This window comes from Phaseolus vulgaris, chromosome 6 (genome assembly GCF_000499845.2).
Source record: "Phaseolus vulgaris cultivar G19833 chromosome 6, P. vulgaris v2.0, whole genome shotgun sequence".
NCBI lineage: Eukaryota > Viridiplantae > Streptophyta > Magnoliopsida > Fabales > Fabaceae > Phaseolus > Phaseolus vulgaris.
Window position 1 is genome coordinate 6,006,776 of NC_023754.2, and position 21,575 is coordinate 6,028,350.

A 21,575-nucleotide genomic window follows, 5' to 3' on the forward strand; every position below is an offset into this window, starting at 1 on the left:
ACGTGATAAATATTGTGAAAGTGTTAGGGATAAAAATATTAAACAGAGGATCCAAAAAACAATTAACAATTAATACATTAATAATATAAGCAGGTAAAAAATGTGGCCCATTTTTATTCTTTCTCGTAACCCTGGCCCCCACATGCACATGAATTTCAATTCACCAAATAAAACTTTTTCATCAAGTTGTCAAATCTTCCCTCTCTTTCCTGGCTCGTGCCCTCTCCAAATAATAACTTTTTTTAGTCTTTAGCCGAATCATCAAGTAGAAATTAGATTCACAACTTCAAAACCAAACTTCCACTCAATATGAATTTCAACAAGTAAAAGATCAAGAAAAGCTAAATGAAAATTGCTAAACTCTAATGGATTTAATTTGAATTTCAACAAGTAAAAGATCAAGAAAAGCTAAATGAAAATTGCTAAACTCTAATGGATTTAATTTGACAACTGCAAGGAGTATTTTAAGACACAATTAACAGTGAGCACTTAAATAGGAAACTAAGAATGGAACTAAAATAGATTTCACAAGTCATTTTTATAAAGGGTAAAATGACCATTTTAAAAAAGTCATTTTTATAAAGGGTAAAATGACCATTTTAAAAATTAAGGAGGTGCATTATGAGGGTATGGGAAGAAAAAGGCCTTAAAAGATTTTATAGTAAATTATATTAAGATCCTTTAAGGTTTTTCAAGTTAAAAGAATAAACATATGTAATATTTTTAAAACTTAAAGAAGTGTATGTATTAAAATAATGGGCAATATGATGTTTTTAAAACCAAAAGAAAATGTTAGTGTAAAACTCAAAAAGATATGGGATGTCAGTATAATTCCAAAAAACTTCATGCAATGTTTGTGTAAATTGAGTCAAAAGTTTACAATATAATTTTCCACCATTACTAGAAAAACTTATGCTACTTGCATTCTAATTATGGCATGTAGATTTCCCGTCAAAAACCAGTAGGCCGTTGCTAGGAAAATAAACCAGAAAAGAGAAACTCAATTAACAGACATGAATTGCAATAGTACGTTTATCCAATATTTTCCATATCCAGAAATTAACTCATGTACAAGCTGAACCATCTGAAATAAAATTGATACAATAATATTCTGAAGGCAAAAATGCAGACAATTAAGTTTAAATAAAATCCTTTTAATAAAATATATAAGTCACTTTCCCTATCCTATACTAGGTCACATTCCATCCTTCAATCCACAAAGAAGCTAGAAAATTAAAAACCCAGAAGCACGGAGTAATCACAAAGAGTTATCTAACATAATTTTTCTACTGTATTGAAATGAGACGAGACAGTTTGAATTACAACCTTCTAAAGAAACTCAAACTAAAATGCTTAACACATAATGATCTAAAACACCAGTTGAATACTTGAATGAGTACACGACTTTGGGAAACAGGCAGAAGGAGAACAAACTGCAGATTCCATCAACATAGAACCGTTTAATAACAGTTTTGGACAAAGAATGAAGCACCATCTGTTGCCCTACTCTGCGATGTGATCAAGATACAAAAAGGACTCGGTAGAAGTTATATCAATTTTTGCATCGTTAATGTGCAATGACAGCAAGAACCTCAATCTATCTTTACTGATGAGAACAAGTAGTGCACAAAGTAGAATGACATAAGGAAGCCGATGGTGCCGGTTGAAAACATGATTGCAATGGCCATGAGTAATGAATAGCCAAGGTAAAGGGTAGCTGAGACTGGTCCACTCAAACTCTGCAGGTCGAAGACCAAGTAGTTGATGGAGTATAGGAAGACATAAAGAGCCACAGAACCTGAAGCAAAGAATGCCTTCCACCACCATTGCCAATCTTCCACACAGAGATGCATATAAGTGAGGACAACAGACACTTCAGCACAAACAATAATTAGCAATAGAAGAACAACCAACAGGAAACCAAACACATAATAGAACCTCCCAAGCCAAATACTGGAAAGGATGAAGAAAAGCTCAATGAAGAGAGTTCCAAATGGAAGAGTTCCAGCACCAAGAACAAGAAGCCACGATGGGTATTTACGTGCAGGAATTTCCCTTGGGATCTGGTTAGTGCGAACAGGAAATTCAATTGGCTGAGCTTTTGTCCCTATAAATCCTCCAATGAGGGTAAGAGGTACTGAAATGCAGAACCAGAGGAAGAACAGCTTAAAATACAAGGAAATGGGTATGGCACCAGTACTGTTACTGCTCCATAGAATGAAATTTAGTACTGTAAGAATAACGAAAGCAATTCCAGGAAAAAAACATGCAGCCGACCAGGAAACTGATCTCCACCCTTCCGCAGTTCCTTTAATTGTCTTCCATAAACGTACACTGGCATAGCCTGCAGCAATGCCTAGGATAAGATACAAAAGGATCATTCCAGTTAGTAACATTCCTCGGGATGCTGGTGACATGAAGCCAAGTGCTGCAAAAACAATAGTAACACCAGCCATTCCAAGAATTTGAACCCCATCTCCAACCATCACACAGAGAAGCTTTGAGCAACAAGGCTCCCTAAACACATCACCCACAACAAGTTTCCATCCAGAGAGCTCCTCGTTCATCTGAGCTTGAGTCTCTTTGTCCAGTTCCTCGTACCTAGTCAAGTCCCTTCTCACAGTTCTCAGGAAAATGACAAAAACAATACCAGCAAGGAAAGAAATAACCATAAGTGAATTTAAGATTGAGAACCAATGTACTCGGGAACCCTCCATCTTCAAATAAGCATCCCAACGTGATGGCCATCTTATATCACTTTTCACAAATTCAACCTCGTATGTGAACGATATTCTTTCCTGCTCTCTTATCACTTGATACTTGTCAAGCTCAGCCGGGCAGCCTATAGGAGAAAGAGTATCATACATTTTGTGCTTGACCATGACCTCAGGATCATATTTAATACTACAGGGGACAACCTGAAATCCAACTATTTCATACCCGGATGCCTTTTTCTTGTCAGACTCAGAAAAAACACCCAAACTTTCCTCTCCGGTTCCCACAATTTCAACCCCACTTCCTTCATATTCATGAACCAAAACCGTGAACTTAAGGTGGTTAATGATGTAATCTGCACCACCATCAGGTGGAGTGTACCCAACAGGGAACCCTGTCCACTGGATTTTAACCCCATTTTGGGTGGTAAACCTCATAACAGGCAAGTTGTCAAGGATCATATTCACTTGATACAGATCCCTAGTCCTTTGTTTAAGTAGCTTCACCTCGTGCTCATTCAACGGAGACGTGGTACAGAGGTAAACAGTCTCGTTAACATTCATCTGGAATCGGTATGGCGAGTTATCGATCTGATCTCCCATCAGAAGTTCTCCAAGATTCTCAGCACTTTTCTTTATACCGCCCACCGGTGGGCAGTAAGGGAGGCTGTAGTAGCTGAAGGGAAGCTCAGTTTCAATCGAAGTCAACGAATTAACTTTGGCAAATATCGGACTTTTATTTGAGTAAGTGATCATATAGCTTCCAGGAAGATAAAACCCATTGGCAACTTGAGCAAAGACCATGACAGAAAGGAAAACACAGGAGCAGATGAAGGGTTTTCGCAACTCCATTTCCTCCAAAATTTAAACGCAATACAACAACAGCAGATGTAGAGAAACTTTTCGGTGAATCTTCCAATAAGCTAACACCAACGCAGGCAACGGGTGCTGTCAATACCAAATCTAGACACAATAGTAAAACAAAATTCAACATCACATGCCAAAGATAATAGAAACACAAGAAATAACAAAACCCAAAGCATATAACATCAAAGGGTTCAAATCCGATCCATGAGTGAAGAAAAATCAAAACCATCAAATATATACTAATAACATTAAATAAAAATATGAACAAAAGCCCCCACAAAACAATTCAATAAACAGCCACAGGAATCCAAAGTTGCAACCAAAAACAAACAAAGAGCAGAAAAAGAGAAACGAGAAACCGCTAGATCTATGTAAGTCGTCGTTTGTCCACTAACAGATAGACATAGTGAAAGATCAGAGAAACCCACCGTGAAATTTGAGAGAGGAAGAGAGAGATCGGAACGACAGATGATTCTTGCGTTGGAGTCGTAGTCGCAAGTGTGAGCGACAAAACAGAAAGGAGTAATCAAAAAGAGCGTTGGGTTGGGCATGCTATTTCCATGTTACGCTTTTGCTTCCTGCACCCCCAACAATTTTATACAATTACTATTTTTACCCTTTTTTAAAGTGACTTCCAAATTACTTGTTTTCGAAACTTTTTCAGAACAACTTTCCAAAATTCATAAATACATTATATAAAACCTTCCAAAACAAGGTAAGATTTCTATAATGAAATTTCTAGTGGTGACAAGATATAGTAGGCTCTTTTTGTTGTTATAATGGAGTGTAGATAGTAATCAACGGGGTGCAAGAATAAAAAGTCAAAAGCTCACTCGCAAGTAAAAAAAGCCTCTTAATCACAAACCTTAGAAAACTTTTATGGAAGTGCTCCAGTCTTTGCCACATTATTAAGTGCAAAAACACCATCTTTTGCAACTATTCATAACATTCAGACGCGACGCGACTCGACTGTTTCTTCCTCTACTTCCATATGTTCTTCTCCCACTTTCATAAGTTTTTATATTTCCAAAAATATCTTTATTTAATATTTTGGATTACGTTATTCGAAAGTTATTTTTCAAATTAGTAATTAACTTCCAGATTACATAATCTGAAAGTTTTTTTCAGAAGCATGAAGTCTTTTCTAGCTTTCAGATTATGTAATTTGGAAGCCTTTTTCGAAATACGTGTCTGAATATAATCCGGAAGCTACTATCAAATCCAGACTTCTACATTATATAATCCAGAATGATATTCCAGATTATATAATCCACAATACCATTTTGGATAATGTAATCCAAAATATGGAGGTGGCACAAGAAGGATAAAAAAGTATTTTCATGTTTTGTATGTGGGTTCCATAAGAACATATGGAGGTGCAGGAAGAAACAGTCTTCAGACGCTTATATAATACGCTGCGCTAGAACCAACAAAGGGTTGATTCTCCCTACACCATATCAATTCATACCTACACCCAATACACTGACGTTAAATGTTTGTTTTGTCCTTAATGATTCAAAAAAATTACCTTCTGGATATTCATATTCGTAAGTCAAATCACAATGTTCTGGATATACAAATCTGGAACTAATATGTCACTTCCGGATTTCACCATCTACAACACATCATTCTGAATATAAAAATCCAAAACTCATAACTCATTTTTGGATATAACCAACCAGAAGCTTAAATAAAATACGAAAATAACCTTCCATATTTTGAAATCCATAATGTATAAAAATCACTTTCCAGATTTATGCATTCGTAAGAAAAATGAAATCAAAGACAATTTTGGGTTTTAAATTTTGGTGCATATCATAGATGATATATAAATGATATGGTGCAGGGAGAAATTGAATTGCCCTAACGAAGAGACCTAGCACAAATTTAAAATTATGACTCAATTTCTCTATGCTTTTACTTAGTTTCAATTCACTATGCCTTCACAATCACCTCCTAAACGTGTTATCCTACCACCACCTCCACAAATATCTCTTCCTCAACTTGTTAGTTATTTATCTCAACTACAAGTACAAAGATCCCACCTTAATTGAAGTTCCACCTCCACCACAAAAATCTTTAATTGGTGCACCACCACAAAAAAATCTATAGTACCTACTAGTACCTTTGCAAAAGGATTATGACTTAGGAGGAGCCAAATATAGTTTCGCGCATAAATACCTCTACCTCCTCATTTCTTTCATTTTTATTTGCATTCATTCTCGGTCATCATTACAGCTTGGCCGATATGAATGGAAATGCACTCTCTCATCTTATATATATAAAGTTGAGTTAAACTTGTATTATAACGTTAAGTCAAATTTATCTTAAATGTTGTGTTAAACTTTTTCATATTTGCTCTTATACCTGCTATTACTCTACTTTATTCATTAGCTCTTATACAAGATTTGTTTTGATAAATATTATTTGCCTCGTATAATCTCTAATACAACTTAATTATATCTTTATGCTATGTATTACTATTGATTGACGTGATCTCAATTCAAAAACAACTTGGTAATAAAAGAGAAGAATTATTAAAAGAACTGAAGACAAAAGATATAAAGAGTAACATGTTACATTACAATTTTGAAGATTGTGAAGAAAGATAGACAAAGTAAATGTCCAAGAAATTGAAAGAAGAAATTAAAAATATATCTCTTAATACTTACTGAAACCTCTTTATAAATAAAAATATAGAAAATATAAAATACCTTTGTAATTATTGATAAAAAACACTTTAATATTAAAGAATACTTTGTGCTTTTAATGAATTTATAAGGAGTGACATTATTTTAGTATTAAAGAATACTTTGCTTTTAATTAATTTATAAGGAACATTGTATACTAGTACATGTAGTTATAATGACAGTTTATTATAGTAAAATCTTTGGTGAACGAAAATACAAACAAAATTTCAAGTATTGATATTTGTCTATTAGCAATTCTACCACATTCATGAGGTCATCAAATCAACCTCGATCACTTGACCTAGGAACATCATCAACTTGAAAGAAACATTATCAACTCAATCTCAACGAGGACGTGCTGTCTTATCCTCAGCTATACAAGTTTGATCACAATTTTGTGGACGAGGGCATTTCGTCACTTGCCTATCCGGATTTTATAATTCTTCGTCCATAACATATATACAGAGGCATCATAGTTTAGACAAATTAGAATGAAATTGCATACATATATCGAAGACCCTGCTATTAAACACAGAACAGAATACATCTATATCAATATCTATATATATGTGAGTCGTTAAATTTCATCTGCACCTTTTATCCTTGCTAAGAAACCCAGGTTTCCTTAGATGCTCAGAAGAATCTCCATGTAAAGGTTCTACTAAATTCCTGCATAGTGAACATGTTACTAATTCACATAATCTGAAAGCAGTAGCATCCAAATACGTATGTTATGGCTATATTTCTGCAAATATCAGTTTTAGTCCTCTCCTTTTAATCTTGTGTCTCCCTCTCACAACTCACATCCCATGTGTTAATAACGTTCAGACTGATAGGATTCAACCGATCGAACGGAAGATTTTGGAAAAAAGAACAAAGCAACAAGCCAGTGTTTTATTAAATATCTATTGATCAAGGTGACCAAGACATACAATGTGGTAGAGACACCTCCATCTCCTTACAATTTCTGAATCAATTCTTAACTAGTACAATAGTCAACTTATAAATTCAACAAGAAGAAAATAATAGCAAACGGATATTTTGATTTCCTGGAATTAAAATGGCACAACAGAACTTTAGCTCTCACAAAAGGAATTTTTAAAGAGACAGAAATGCAGAAAAGTGGGGAGAGAAGGAAAACAGAAATATCAGAGGGAGACAATATTCCCATCATACTTTATCATTCATTCATGATGGTTTCCTAGAGCGTTTGCTCCTTCTAACTGAACTGGGTTCCTTCTCCCCATCATCAGGATCTGTTGACACGTGTTGGTCTTGGGTCCCATCGTGTTGAGCGCCTTCTAACCAACTAGGTTCCTTTTCTCCATAATCCAGATTTGTTGACACGTAAGGTTATCCGACTCAAGAGTCTAAGTAGACTCGTGAGAGGTCTGTAAAGTCGACTAGTAGACTCGCAAGAGTCTATTTCATATAAAAATTTAATAAAAAAAAATAATATTCATAACACCAATTCAAGTTCATACAATACACCACCAAAATATTAGTTATAAAAGTGAAAAGATAATAATTAAATAACTAAAATAACACAAATGTTCTCAGGTTTATAGGTCTCACTCATCTAATCAACTAATAAAATCATCTCCAAGATCTTCGTCACCATCTTCAAATTCTTGTTCAAATGAAAATTGTTCATCAGCATTGTCATAAAAAATTATGTCTTTGAATAGTCACTTTTTTTCTGCTCAACATAATACCCAAAATATTTGTTCTGTGTTTCCATCCAGTATCTGCTCTATTTCCCGCAACATTTTTACTTCTAGGAGGAAGTGATGAAGACGCCAAAATTTGAACAACTTCCCAAAATCTCTAAACTTCATCTGCTGAACACAACCAATAAAACATTATTTTAACTTTATTTCAGCCACACTCAAAAAAAGAAACCCCAAATTACTTTATTTTATTCCTGAAACCCTCATCCTGAAATCCCCAAATTAACCTCCATCCAGAAACCCCCACCTGCGACTACCATTTCTTATTCTCTATTCACCCCAACCTTAAACAAAATTCGCAAAACCTAGCTCCAATCCCAATCACGATCAAGAACTAGAGTATCTACCTGAAAGCAAAGGTAGAATGCGACGGTGAGGCAAGGTGGTGCTAGGTGAGGTGATCCGACAGGAAACGACGACAAGACAATGGCTAGACGACGAGGCAACGGTGAGGCAAGAACAAAAACAAAAAACCCAAATGAAATGTGAACGAGTCTAGGTATGAAACAAAATAAACCCTAAATCCACTCACTAAGTGAAAACGACTCGTGTGTGGGATGTTTTGGGCTTTTCTTGAAAATTGTTCACCCAGCCTCCGACTCACGACTTTGATCGATTCTACCAAGTTTGTCCAAGTCCGGTTCGAGTTTCCTAAAAATCGAGTTTACTCAAGTTTTCACTCGTGACCCAAGTATAGACTCTCAAACTCGAACAAGTTAACTCATAAGTTTGATAACCATGTTGACACGTGTTGGTCTTGGGTCCATTCTATTGTTCGTAGAGCAGAACATTTCGCCCCTCTTCGAAACAAACCTTGTCCTTGCAAATGATCCCAGAATTCCCAAGTTGGGGTGAGGATGTCATCCCTCTAGACAAACACATGAACCTGCCAGAAATTATCATCCTTGACTCAGTGGGCATTAAGGAGTTTGAGTGGTTTTCAAAAGTCCCTTTGAAGTAGACGACAATGGTAAAGGAACATATTGGGCTGAACGGTCTCCCACCCAAGGCTTCAAAAAGGACACAAGAAACATCGAATGTATGCAAGATTTGAGAGGAAGAGCCAACTTATATGCAATGGATCCAATGTGTTGCACAACCTGGAAGGGCCAAAATAGCACATAGCCAACATTCGTTACACTCTGATTTGACAGACAATTGGTGATATGACTAAAGCTTAACAAAGACATAGTCACCAACCATGCATGTCAAACTGATGCAAGCCAACATACTATCAATTTAGATTAGGCATGAGTCAAAGTGCACTTTAATTGTGCCAAAAGCTAGTCATGGTACTGCAAGTGTTCCTAGATATTGATTGGAGTAGCATCAAATGAAGATAAGGACAAAATAATGGGTCGGTGCACCTTAAAGGGGTTCATGCCTCTAGAGGTATTGAAGGCAGAATTATACCATAATTCAGCCCATGGTAGGAAGGAAACCAAAAGTTTCGGGTTATCACAGTTAAGTAAAGCTTTTGACATCAATTACGACGTCTCCAGCAAACGAAACAAATGGGTCCAAAAAAAATCTAGTAAAGATTTTGTTGCGATAGAAGACCAGACACCATGCAATTTAACAACATTTTAGACATAAACAACATATTAAAAAATGCATGGGAGGAGCGAAATGGGCAAACTTCGATAACCAATCCACCACTGCCATGATCGATGTCTACCCCTTCGAGTTAGGAAGTTTGGTGATGAGATTCGTAGCGATATCATCCCAAACATGTGTCAGTATAGGAAGAGAAGAAAACAAACATGTGGGGTGTAGTTTGCAAATCTTGGGTTGTTGGGACCTGAACTAGGAAGGTCCAATGTGTTCCTTGATGCCCTGGCCAAAGCAACCCATGTTGAAAGTATGGAACAACAAAACCTTCAAATACTTAAGTGATTGGTAGACCCTTCTAATTCTTTTAACCCTTTCAAACTGTGGGGGGGGGGGGGGTACTTTTTTGTTGCTGCTCAGTATCTTGAATGTTCCTTCAAATCAGACTTTGAACCCATTGAAAGAACATTCAAAGATATGCCAAATGTCCCAAAGAAGATTGTTCAAAATGAAGGTAAATGGTTTACAATGTAAAAATATGATTTAAGAATTCCATCTTTATCAATTTTTTCATTTAGTTTACAAGACACTTGCGAGCTAAAATGCCAAAGTCTCAAGCATAAAACGAATAATTTCCTAAATAACACTTATTATAAATCAGGACTACAACTACAATTTGCAATTGTACCTTCCTTGGAGATAATGTTCTTCCATTTATCCTTAAGATCAACCGGAGTTCGAGTCTTGTCAAATACATGACAACCAAATTCCAAAATTTTCCTCCAAGGGGTATTCTGATTTTCTATTGAGAACTTTAATACACCTTCCTGCAATGTGAGATCCAAAGCTATAATTGACAAATAAAAGCCCAGTACAACTATAACATCTTAGAGATGAATATTGAATACTTTGTCTAGTGTATAAGTTTTACAACTTTAAAGTTCATAATAACCTTTTAGAAACATAAAATGTGTATGATGTAGGTAATTGTGCAAACAAATCCTAAATAGAAAATAAAAAGTAAATTCCTAAATACATGGGATTAATGAAAATAAATAGATTTTCATTGTTCTATCCATACCAAAATAGTGTTATGAATATCAACTAACAGAAAATATGAGACCCCAAAAATCCTTTATAAAACTATATAAAAAACCATAACAAGTAATGGCAGAAGCATCGTAGACAAAAGAAATACAATATATAAACATAGATAATTTTAAAAAATATTCAAAAACATAATTGTAATGTAAAAATAATGAAAGAGACAAACATAAGAATATCATGTCTAGAAATTCAAATAACAATAACTTCAAATCAAAACACAACAAATTTCAATTTCAAAACTTAAAATAACAAAACATAAGATAAAAGTCTTAAATTTCTAATTATCTAACTCTTCAATCCCAACATAATTATCTTAAATAATATCCAATGGAACATATCCCCTCCTCCTCCTCTTTCCCTTCAAAAAAAACTGTCATCAAATTACATAATTTTTTAATCTCAAAATCAAACCTATCAAATTGCAATTCATTCTAAACCCCAATTTGAATCTTCTCTTTGCCTTTCCTTCCTATTGGATTTGAAGTTGCACCTGGACCTTTCTTAGAAGCATAGGAAGATCCAATAACAATACTACCACTTGATTTTTATTTTATCAGCAATAATACCACCACATGATGATTGCTTTCTTTTATTGCTTGCTTGTCTCCTTGTATAAATTATTGGTTCTCCAACCGTTGAAGCTTCATAAATATTTGCCCAATTAAGATTGAGATCATCATAAAAACCAACCCATTTCCCTCTTCTTCGTTATTATTATCATCAACTTGTCCTACTAACCACTCATTGCACTCATCAATTTCATTCAATACAATAGGATCTATTTTATCCATAATATTGTATCTTTGAGTAAGTTAATGGTTATATTTTATGTAAACAAATAATGCAATTTTGTGGTCTAACCTATTCCTTTTTTTAAAGAATCTACTGTATGAATAAATAAAATGTCAATTAATTTCTTCCTACATTCTATAAAAAATATAATGAGGAAATGAGTCATGTCATGAACAATAATTATTACTTGATTAAATACATTCCAATTGTGCTCACATCTCGATGAACTACATGTCAAGCTTAAAATCAGGATTGCCAGCTTTTGTAAGTTTGGAACTGAGTGCTCATAACTCTTCCACCATTGAACTATAAAAGCAAAGAAAGTAACTTAGAATGTAAACATTATAACTTAATGCAATTTAGAAGTGTCTTTTGGATCATAGGGACCCTTTGATTAGAATGTTTACTAGTGATGAAAGGAAGAATACACATTTTGCAAGTACAAGCATTGGAAATTCAATTGAAGATTTGGTTTGGCTAAAGAATTTTGGAAGTGTATTGTCATATGTTTGAAGAGTGCAAATCCTATAATGCAAGTACTTAGAAGAGTGGAATTTGATGATAAATGTGACATGGGTTTCATCTACAAGTCAATGGACTGAGCTAAAGAAAAGATACAAAGTTCAATGGTCACAAAAAAAGGTAAGTAATTTACTAATCTCCAAATTAAAATTTTATTTTATCTTTAGATTTGATTTCTTAGAAACCGAACAACATTAATTCAAATTATTCTTCTATTTTTAGTTATAAAGATCTATGGAATATTATTGATGAAAGGTGGGACAACCAACTCCATATGCCTTTGTATGTTGCGAGCTATTTTCTAAATCCTAAATTGCATTATTCTCCTGATTTAAAAAATCGAAGTTAAAATTGGCCTACTGCAATGTATACAAAAGATGGTGGTTTACCGAGGAGCAATACTTGATTGATTTGCAACTAGGAAGATTACAAGAACCAAGAAAAGTTGTTTGGTAACTCCATGGCTATTAAGGAAATTGGAAAAAGGACTTCATCAGCTTGGTGGGAATCATATGAAGATCAACATCTAGAGCTTAAGGTTGCCATTCGTGTACTTAGTTTGACTTGTAATTCTTCTAGATGTGAATGTAATTGGAACACATTTGAGATGGTAAGAAGTTAAAATTTGTGAAATTACAATTAAAATATAGTAAATTAGTAATTAGTTGTATGTATGTTTGAGTTTGTATTTAAGTCCACACAAAGAGAATAAATCATTTGAAACAATAAACTATAAATGATGTTTATGTCATGGTTAATTCAAAATTGTTAGTATAAATAAATATAGTTAGTTTGTATAGTTGTTAGCTTTTATAGCTATTAGTTATTATTAACAATAGTTCTTGATGTAAGTGGTGTAATAAGTGGTTCCTATAAATAAGTATGTACTCCTCTTATTTCAAGTGTGAAGAAATAATAAAAGTTTCAATTTGTTCCTCTAGTTCGTTTTGTCTAAATGGTATCTAGAGCAATTCTTTCAACTATCCATCTTATTCAAATATAGGGTTCATCCTTGTCACCTTTTTTTTAGTGATTTTGCTCTCGCGAATCATTCTTCACAACGTCTTCCTCTATTTCTATGGCTTCCGCTTCGCAGTCATTTGAAACCTCCATTACTGAAAAGCTAGTTGACTCGAATTATCTTCATTGGGGAAAACATGTTGAACTGATAAACAAATTGCACAAGCTATTGCAATTTATTGTTCGTTTTGCCTCATTACTTGTATGTTGTACACTTGATCATGTTAATCCTGAACATGAAGCATGGGCAATTCAGGACCAAACATTACTTGTTTGGTTTCAATCTACTCTGTCTAAGATCATTCTATCTCGCGTCATTGGGTCCAATTACTCCTATGAGGTTTGGGAGAAGATACATGAATATTTTGGTCTTCAAACAAAATTTCAAGAATGACAGCTAAGTACTACGATGCATGCAGATCAACTTGATTGCAAAACCATGGAAGATTATCTTCAAAAGATTAAAATTATGTTGACGAACTTGTTGGTGTTGGCGTTCCAATTCGTCATGAAAAATATGTTGATGCAATTCTTGAAGGACTTCCTTCCAATTATGCACCAATAGTTTCGGTTATTGAATGTAAAAAGCGTACACCATCCATTGCTGAAATTGAATGAAACACATCTTGATCGCTATGTCAAGGAGACACAAAATTTGGTATTTCCTTCATTGAATTATACTCAAGCCTCATATATCGTGGTGGTGGTAATAGAATTTGCCAATTTTCAATGTCAGATCTATATTAAATTTGGTCACACAACCAATTGGATAAGATATTTCTTATTAATCTCATGAGTCCTTTACTTCATTGATCATGCTACAGAATAGTATATTCCTTACTTTGTTGGCTCCAGTAAAACCTTAAATACTTGGATTAATCCTAATAACAAGCCTGGAAACATGCTCAACCAAGTGCAATGTTAATGAAGTCCAATTCTCAAGGAACTGCCAATATGTCTTCAATACTAGATTCCTAGATTTGAAATGAATGACAAATCTCGTTTGTAAATTAAAAAAAGCTCTTTATAGCAATGTTGTTAAAATCGCAATCTAGATCATAAGCTTGTACGATATTGCAATTGTTTAGAAGAAAGTGTGTCAGATCGCATGGTGGATCGCAACCTGAACAGATCGAAGCAATCCCACGAGTTGGTATCCGGATCGGAGGATCAATGAGTCTCTCCGATTCATGACTCAGCCCATTTTAAAAAAAAAAATTGAAACTGAGGCCCAAGAATGAGGCCTAAGAGTGTTGCACAAAAAGAAACCCTAAAAAATCCCTAATATCAAACAGACGCCTCCGCAGCTCACGCCTCTCCACCACTTGTGCCTCCTGCCACTGTCATAGCTCGCATCTACCCACAATCTCCTCTCTCTTTTATTTCATTTGTTGTTTGTGTTTGCGGGTGGTGAGGTTGAGATTTTATGTTCTACACTGCATACTATTGTTCATCATTTCTGAATATATTTTATTGCATTGGGTGATAATTATAGTGGCAAGTGGAAGAACTGATGGAAGCATTGTGTTTCTATTGATGGGAAAGCGAAAATTTATGAATTTATTGGTTGTTTTATTTTATGCATGACCATTTTATGAATTATGATTTTATTTTTAATTATGTTATGTATAGTAGTAACTCGAGTAGTAACTCTTCCAAGTCGAGTTACGATCCTCGAGTTACTATCCTCGAGTTACGAGTTTACATTCCCTTTCCGATCCTCTTACGAATTATGAGTTTGGCAACATTGCTCTATAGACTAAAACAGACATCACAACAATGGTATGACAGACTGCAAACTACCCTTCGCCAATTTGGAATTTTCTATAGTAAATCTTCTTTTTTTACAGAAAACAATCATTAGGTGCTCTGTTACTCTGATTCAAGATATTACAACCAAACCATACAACTTTTTCTCTTAAACAACTTGGTCATCTTGATTATTTTCTTGGTCTTGAAATTAAATATTTACCCAACAAGTCTATTCTCATGACACAAAGCAAATATATTCGAGATTTGTTTCACAAACCAGATATGGCAGAAGCTTATCCCATTTCTTACCCTGTGGTTTCTAATTGCAAGTTATCTAAGTTGATTTATTTTCATACCCTACCTTGTATCACTCAGTGCTAGGTGCTTTGCAATATGCCATTATTACAAGATCAGAAATAATCTTTGATGTGAACAAAGTCTGCCACACTGGATTCTCACTAGGTTGTGGTAAAACACATACTACAGTATCTTAAAGGTACTTTGTTACATGGATTGCATTTTTAGCCTACATGTTCAACCTTTGTCCTTGGAAGGCTTTTGTGATGCCGATTGGGCATCAAATATTGATGATAGATGTTTTACTTCAGGAGCAACCATTTTCCATGGTCCCAATTTAATATCTTGGTGGTCTCGAAAGTAGCAAGTTATTGCCCATTCTAATAGTAAGGTTGAGTGTATAAGTTTGGCTCATACTTCCATTGAATTAAAATGGATTTCTACATTGCCCACTGAGTTGTAATTCCTTTACTACTCGTGTTCTTCTTTGTGACAATCAAAGTTGTGTCTATAGCTCACAATCCAGTATTTCATAATTGTACTAAACACATGGAGATTAATGTTTTCTTTCTGTGGGAGAAGATTAAGGCAAAACAACTCTACATCTATCATATTCCCGCTCTTCATGAATGGCCAAATGTGCTAACCAAGCCTCTATCTTCAACTCATCTTACTTTTCTTAGAGGCAAACTCAACAACGTGAAGTGTTTTTCTTGTGAAAAATCTTCTCTTTGAGTTTGAGGGGGGATATCAAAATAAATAAATATAGTTAGTTTGTATAGCTATTAGCTTTTACCGTTGTTATCTATTATTAACAATAGCTATTGATGTAAGGCGGTGCCTATAAATAAGTTTGTACTCCTCTTATTTCAAGTGTGAAGAACTAATAAGAGTTTCAGTTTGTTCCTCTTGTTCGTTTTATCTAATAAAAATTGGTAGAGAAGGTAAAAAGATCACTTGAGGAGTTTGAAATTGATGATATTCCATCCGATGATAAGCAGATTATGGAAAATATTGAAGGAGGAGACAATGAAAATTTAAATTTAAATGATGCTCCTAATTCAAATGGAGATGATGAAAACTTGGTTGAAGGCCAATCCCAAGGTGGCGGGGGAAGAGGATGATGTTCTTGCCATCTCACCTCTAAAGAAGGAGGATGTTCTTATTGATGTACTTCATGAATGAGATAAAGCTACTGAAGATCCCTTAGTTTTCGTTTTAATTTGAATGATTTATAATAGATGAACTTAATTTTGATGAAGTATTGATAGAGAAGGTAAAAAGATCACTTGAGGAGTTTGAAATTGATGATATTCCATCCGATGATAAGCAGATTATGGAAAATATTGAAGGAGGAGACAATGAAAATTTAAATTTAAATGATGCTCCCAATTCAAATGGAAATGATGAAAACTTGGTTTAAGGCCAATCCCAAGGTGGCGGGGGAAGAGGATGATGTTCTTGCCATCTCACCTCTAGAGAAGGAGGATGTTCTTATTGATGTACTTCTTGAAAGGGATAAAGCTACTGAAGATCCCTTAGTTTTCGTTTTAATTTGAATGATTTATAATAGATGAACTTAATTTTGATGAAGTATTGATAGAGAAGGTAAAAAGATCACTTGAGGAGTTTGAAATTGATGATATTCCATCCGATGATAAGCAGATTATGGAAAATATTGAAGGAGGAGACAATGAAAATTTAAATTTAAATGATGCTCCCAATTCAAATGGAAATGATGAAAACTTGGTTTAAGGCCAATCCCAAGGTGGCGGGGGAAGAGGATGATGTTCTTGCCATCTCACCTCTAGAGAAGGAGGATGTTCTTATTGATGTACTTCTTGAAAGGGATAAAGCTACTGAAGATCCCTTAGTTTTCGTTTTAATTTGAATGATTTATATTAGATGAACTTAATTTTGATGAAGTATTGATAGTGATTAATTTTGTTTCTATTATTTATGTTATTTGCATTTATACTTTTGTAGAAATTAAAATATACAATTTGTTACAATCCCACAATTGACGATTTTGTAATCCCACAATCTCATCTCATGTTGATTCTTAATTCACAAGTAATTTCACAGCAACCACCACAACACAAATATTCACCCTAAACCTTCAAATACACTAAGTCCACTCAGCTACTTCGTTTCACTAATTTACCCTATAAAATACAAATCCTTTAGATGGCTTAGATCACCCCTCCCCCCTTTTTGATTAATATTAGAAACCAGGAATTAAAAAGAAAAGAAGAAGATTTATACTGAATAGGATGAAAAAAACAACAAATACGACAGAAATTTCTCTTCCAATGGTTTCCACTTCAAGAGGATCTGTCCACTCAACTTACAATAGCAACAAATCTCAATCTCTCCTATCTTTCATCCCTGTTGATATATAACTAACTAGCTCATTAATATGCTAACCATCTATATTAACTTCTTATATCCTAACAATAATATTGATGAACAACCTTTGTAAAAGCATTCTCAAAGGTTGTTAGAAAGATATGCTAATTAAGGTTCTTTTTTCAGCCCAACCTAACACAGATTATGTGTATGCTCTTGGCTTGACCATGGGATGCAAATACGTCTGTTTCTCACAAACTCAGACTCATCTACTTAAATGGAGACATGTTATATGTTTTCTGACTAAGGTTATATATTGAAATCAAAGCATTGGCTTGAAGTTTTAACCCATTTGACATTGTCATAGCTTAATATATAACACATAATTAAATTCGTTCTAGGAAAATATGCCTTTTATGAAACTTATACCTTTAGAACTTTTTCTTCTTCAGCAGTCCAAAGTAATCTCTTGCGCTTTGCAGTCAGTGAAGTCCGCTTCATTCTGCAATTGAGAAACAATAGATTAAATATTTGAATCGACCCTTTTACTTTGCTTTGAGACAGCATGTCTCCATCTCAGTGGAAAAAGTAAATTTCAATGAATCAATAAAACATCCATTCAATTAATCAAATGCTGCAATTCAGGAGTACATTGGCCCCAGCAGCCTCGCATCACCTGACAAAAGCTGCAACTACAACACAACCACTACTGCAATTTAAACCTTTGAACAGTACCATAGTTTCAATCCGCAATTGCAGCTGCAACATATACTGTAGCTTTGAAGACTTCCACAGCAGCATCATTTCAGCAATTGGCCGCAATTTTAAAAACCACGGCAAATCAACAGATTATTCAGTTTTGAAAAGTGACTCACCCTTTCACGGGAAACCTCTGTGGTCGCCTCAAATTTTGGAAGCTTGTAACTTCCTCCTCTCCTACATTACCAGCAATTTTCCTTCTGGTGTTATAATGTTCATTCTCTTCTTGTTGTAAGAAACACTTCCTCCTTGCAGAAGGATCCTTCCTCTTGTCCTTCCTTTTCTTTCCTGAAATGACATTGGGTTCTTCGTCATTGGTCTCGCTCACAGAACTAACCGTCACAGACAACAACACCTTTTCTTCATCTTTATTATTATTTTCTTCATATTGTGTTTCCTCCACACATTCTTCCCTATCCTGAACCAGGCCCGTACGTGCAACAGAAGAATCTGGACGCGCGCCACTGTCCAAAAAGTGTGACAAAGCTTTCTTTGCGACTAGGGATTTCTCTCTCAGTTGTTGACACGTGTCTACGACGCGCTTGTACCAGCAGTAGGGGCAGTAGAAGTTACCCGAATCATCGAATTTAGGTTCGGAACCGATGCAGTTGGAATGTACGGTGACGGGGCATCGGCTTTCGCTGCAAACCAAAATTCCCTCTTCGCCTTTATCGTCGCAGCATACGCAGATGATCTTGTCCAACCAATCCACAAGCTCGGATACAGGTTCGGGATGGTGATGAACGCAATCGTCATTGTCACTCTCACTATCAAACGCAATTGCGTTATGTTCATCCTGATTAAGATCAGAGAAATTGAAACGGTTAACGAAACGTGAAAGAAGAGACTATCAAAGAAAGGAGTGAAAGGAGAGGGATATGCCGAAAGGAGAGGAATGGCAAAGAGGGAAGGAACAGTCACAGTTGCACATGCCGCAACCCTACGTCTCCCTGCACTCTTTCTTCTCATTTTTTTCACTAATTTTGTTATCAAAACAACCAAAACTCAACGGTATCATTTTATATTCTCGACCATTTATTTATATCATCATATAAAATGATATATTATTTAGTAATTTTTTATTTTTTAATTGAACAATTTTAGATTTTAATTTATTTTAAAAATAATTAAGACATAATTTTCAACATTATTCTTACAAAATTATATATATTTTTCAAATTACATTATTTTAATATTTTAATATTTGTTCTTGTCGGTTGACTTAGGTGGAGCTCCGCTTCTAACCTGTCTCCTCTGAAAATCTGCCTTCGTTTCCTTAATTGCACTGGAAAGTGGCTCTACTTAAACAAAGAGGACTTTACCGGTTGATTACACTCCGACGATCAAGTCAGTAAGAGCATAAAACAATAGTAGTATGTAACTCTAGTTCAACACTCAAAAACTACGTCCATTTACCTGAGGCCTTCTGCCCCTTTTATACCTACTCTTGTAACAACTTTCTCTCATGAGAATCTTATTTCAACTTAAAGCATAAAATAACAACAGAAAAACTACCTGCTACGGGGCACCACTTATCTCTAGGCATTGACTGCAGGAAAACATTATGTTCACGTGGGCACCCTTACTTATGATTCAACGTTATTTATTCACAATGCATGCAACTTGTTCTATCTCGTGCCCTAAAATGCACACTTGGGTAAAACATGTTTATGTGGCCTAGTTGTCACATGTAACAACACCACTTTAGGTTAAAAATATAATTCATTAATAACCCTAAACTACCTCACAAAATATTACTTTAATTATTCTCTAGTGGTTTCTCTGAGGTAACTGGGCCAAACTTATGACCCGTTTCGCAGGCCCAGCAGCTGAGCTGACCTACTCACACCCATGCATCGAGCTCCAATTACTGAGCACCGAGCACTTTATCCAGTACACAAGCCCCCAGTCTCGAGTTGAGCTTGGCTAAACGAAGAGGCTCCCAAGTGTTGTGGTAGCTGACGTTTTGCAACGCTCAATCTCGAGCATACACGTGGCATAAAATCAACGGCCCTACCGTTTCAAATCCCATCTTCGCATATACGCTACTCAAAACCTCGTTTCACCCTCTCTGTTTCATTTAAACGTGAATTCAAACCCTTTCTCTTCTACATGCTTATCAAACTTCTCGCACTCTCAGACTTCTCACCTCCAAAGCTTCTTCTTTTCGACCATAACAGGTATTTTCCTTTACACATTCCTATCATTGTGCATTTATCTCATCCATTATCCTTCCTGATCATCCATATAAGCATTTGTAATTGTACTGCCTGAGTTGGGATTCCATTTTTGTTCATCTTCTCTATTGATGATGATTGATTATTTGTTGCTCGTATTTGTATAACACAGACACACTCATTTTGCCTGCAACTTGCTTGCTCTGCCTGGACTAGACTTGTTCTTATATCCTGCTTATGCTTGTGTTTTAGATTTACTTCCACAAATGGATTACAAAACCCTGTACCCCTGGGCACCTCAAAATCTTCTAAGAGAAACCTCTTATTACACCTCATCTTGGAGTATTGTAGCCCTTAGGAAAAATAAATGTCGATTCAGTAAGGATAACGATAGGGTAAGAGTAGTTCATTGGGGGGAGGATGAGCCAGTTTGCTGCGATGAATACTCAAACCCAAATGGTTCATTTTGCTTCTACTATGCCACTGTTTTTAGAAATGTCCTTTGTGGCTTCCCTTGACCATTTTTGAAAAAGAACTTTTAACCGAGTTAAACGTGGCACCTACCCAACTACACCCAAATAGTCAGGCATTCATTCGTGCCTTCTCCTTCCTTTACTCCCAATTTGGCTTTCCGCCAACTATGGAAGTCTTTTTATACTTTCTTTAGGCCAAACGCCTAGGCCGCCAACTGTGGGTCTCTTTCAATTGTGTATCTGGAAGAGCCTTGCTTTCCCTCTTCCAATCCTCGTACAAAAACTTTAAAGCAAAATTCTTGAAACTCCGTAGCAACAAGTGGAATCCAACCCTTTTGGATGGGTTTCCCGTGTACTGGACTGAGAAACCACGCTTCCAAGGTGCTCTGCGCCTGGAAGATATGCCACCCCAGACCAGGAAATCTGCAAGTTCCTCTCCAACTTGAAGGTGGTCTTCGATAGTGCTCGCCTCATAAGCGAAGAATTCTCGCCCAAAGTCTTAAAAATTTATACTGGTACTTCCCATTCCCTGCCCCTAAGAGACAAGCTTTCATACCTGTGCTAATCATTCGCTTTATTTTCTTTACAGAGAACATGTTATCACAATTTAACAAGAAGGAGCTAGCAGAGATGGCCAAAAGGATGAAGGAGGTTTCCAATGCGCCTAAGAAATAAAAAATAAAAGCTCTCCTCACTGCCGCAGCTCCTACCGTGGAAGAAGAAACAGTCTCAGGGTTGTTCTTCACGAGGAAAAGGAAGATCTTGGCAACCCCCA

The 21,575-nt window shown here is 35.5% G+C and overlaps 2 protein-coding genes across 10 annotated transcripts; both read right to left on the reverse strand.

The window, feature by feature from the left end:
- Positions 1-1,133: 1,133 nt before the first annotated feature.
- Positions 1,134-4,156, reverse strand: LOC137831002 (transmembrane 9 superfamily member 12-like). The gene is made up of 2 exons (XM_068638474.1): positions 4,010-4,156; positions 1,134-3,677 (listed from the first exon to the last, which is right to left on the reverse strand). The coding sequence occupies exon 2, from the start codon at positions 3,564-3,566 to the stop codon at positions 1,593-1,595; it is 1,974 nt and encodes a 657-aa protein (XP_068494575.1). The 5' UTR covers positions 3,567-3,677; positions 4,010-4,156; the 3' UTR covers positions 1,134-1,592.
- A 2,433-nt stretch (positions 4,157-6,589) lies between these two features.
- Positions 6,590-19,163, reverse strand: LOC137831003 (uncharacterized). 9 transcript variants are annotated; one of them, XR_011084309.1, is made up of 6 exons: positions 19,033-19,163; positions 18,267-18,946; positions 17,821-17,893; positions 11,668-11,757; positions 10,241-10,379; positions 6,590-6,940 (listed from the first exon to the last, which is right to left on the reverse strand). XR_011084309.1 is itself a non-coding variant. In XM_068638479.1 (5 exons), exons 1-5 carry the CDS (start codon positions 19,117-19,119, stop codon positions 6,933-6,935), a joined length of 987 nt encoding a protein of 328 aa, XP_068494580.1. In that variant the 5' UTR covers positions 19,120-19,163; the 3' UTR covers positions 6,590-6,932. The 9 variants fall into 9 exon arrangements, 7 of the variants coding, with proteins under 7 accessions (XP_068494580.1, XP_068494582.1, XP_068494581.1 ...); XR_011084310.1 differs by lacking the exon at positions 6,590-6,940 and adding an exon at positions 7,911-8,109; XM_068638479.1 differs by lacking the exon at positions 11,668-11,757.
- Between the last annotated feature and the right edge of the window lie 2,412 nt (positions 19,164-21,575).

Bases quoted from the DNA above. Each gene is read 5' to 3' on its own strand.
- LOC137831003 (XM_068638475.1), bottom strand. From the start codon at position 19,119: ATGAGAAGAAAGAGTGCAGGGAGACGTAGGGTTGCGGCATGTGCAACT. The intron at 10,380-17,820 runs GTATAAGTTTCA...CTCACATTGCAG, and splicing joins AAGAAGAAAAAGTTCTAAAG to GAAGGTGTATTAAAGTTCTC. The intron at 7,694-10,240 runs GTACAATTGCAA...TATATGAAATAG, and splicing joins GAACATTATCTCCAAGGAAG to ACTCTTGCGAGTCTACTAGT.
- LOC137831002 (XM_068638474.1), bottom strand. From the start codon at position 3,566: ATGGAGTTGCGAAAACCCTTCATCTGCTCCTGTGTTTTCCTTTCTGTC.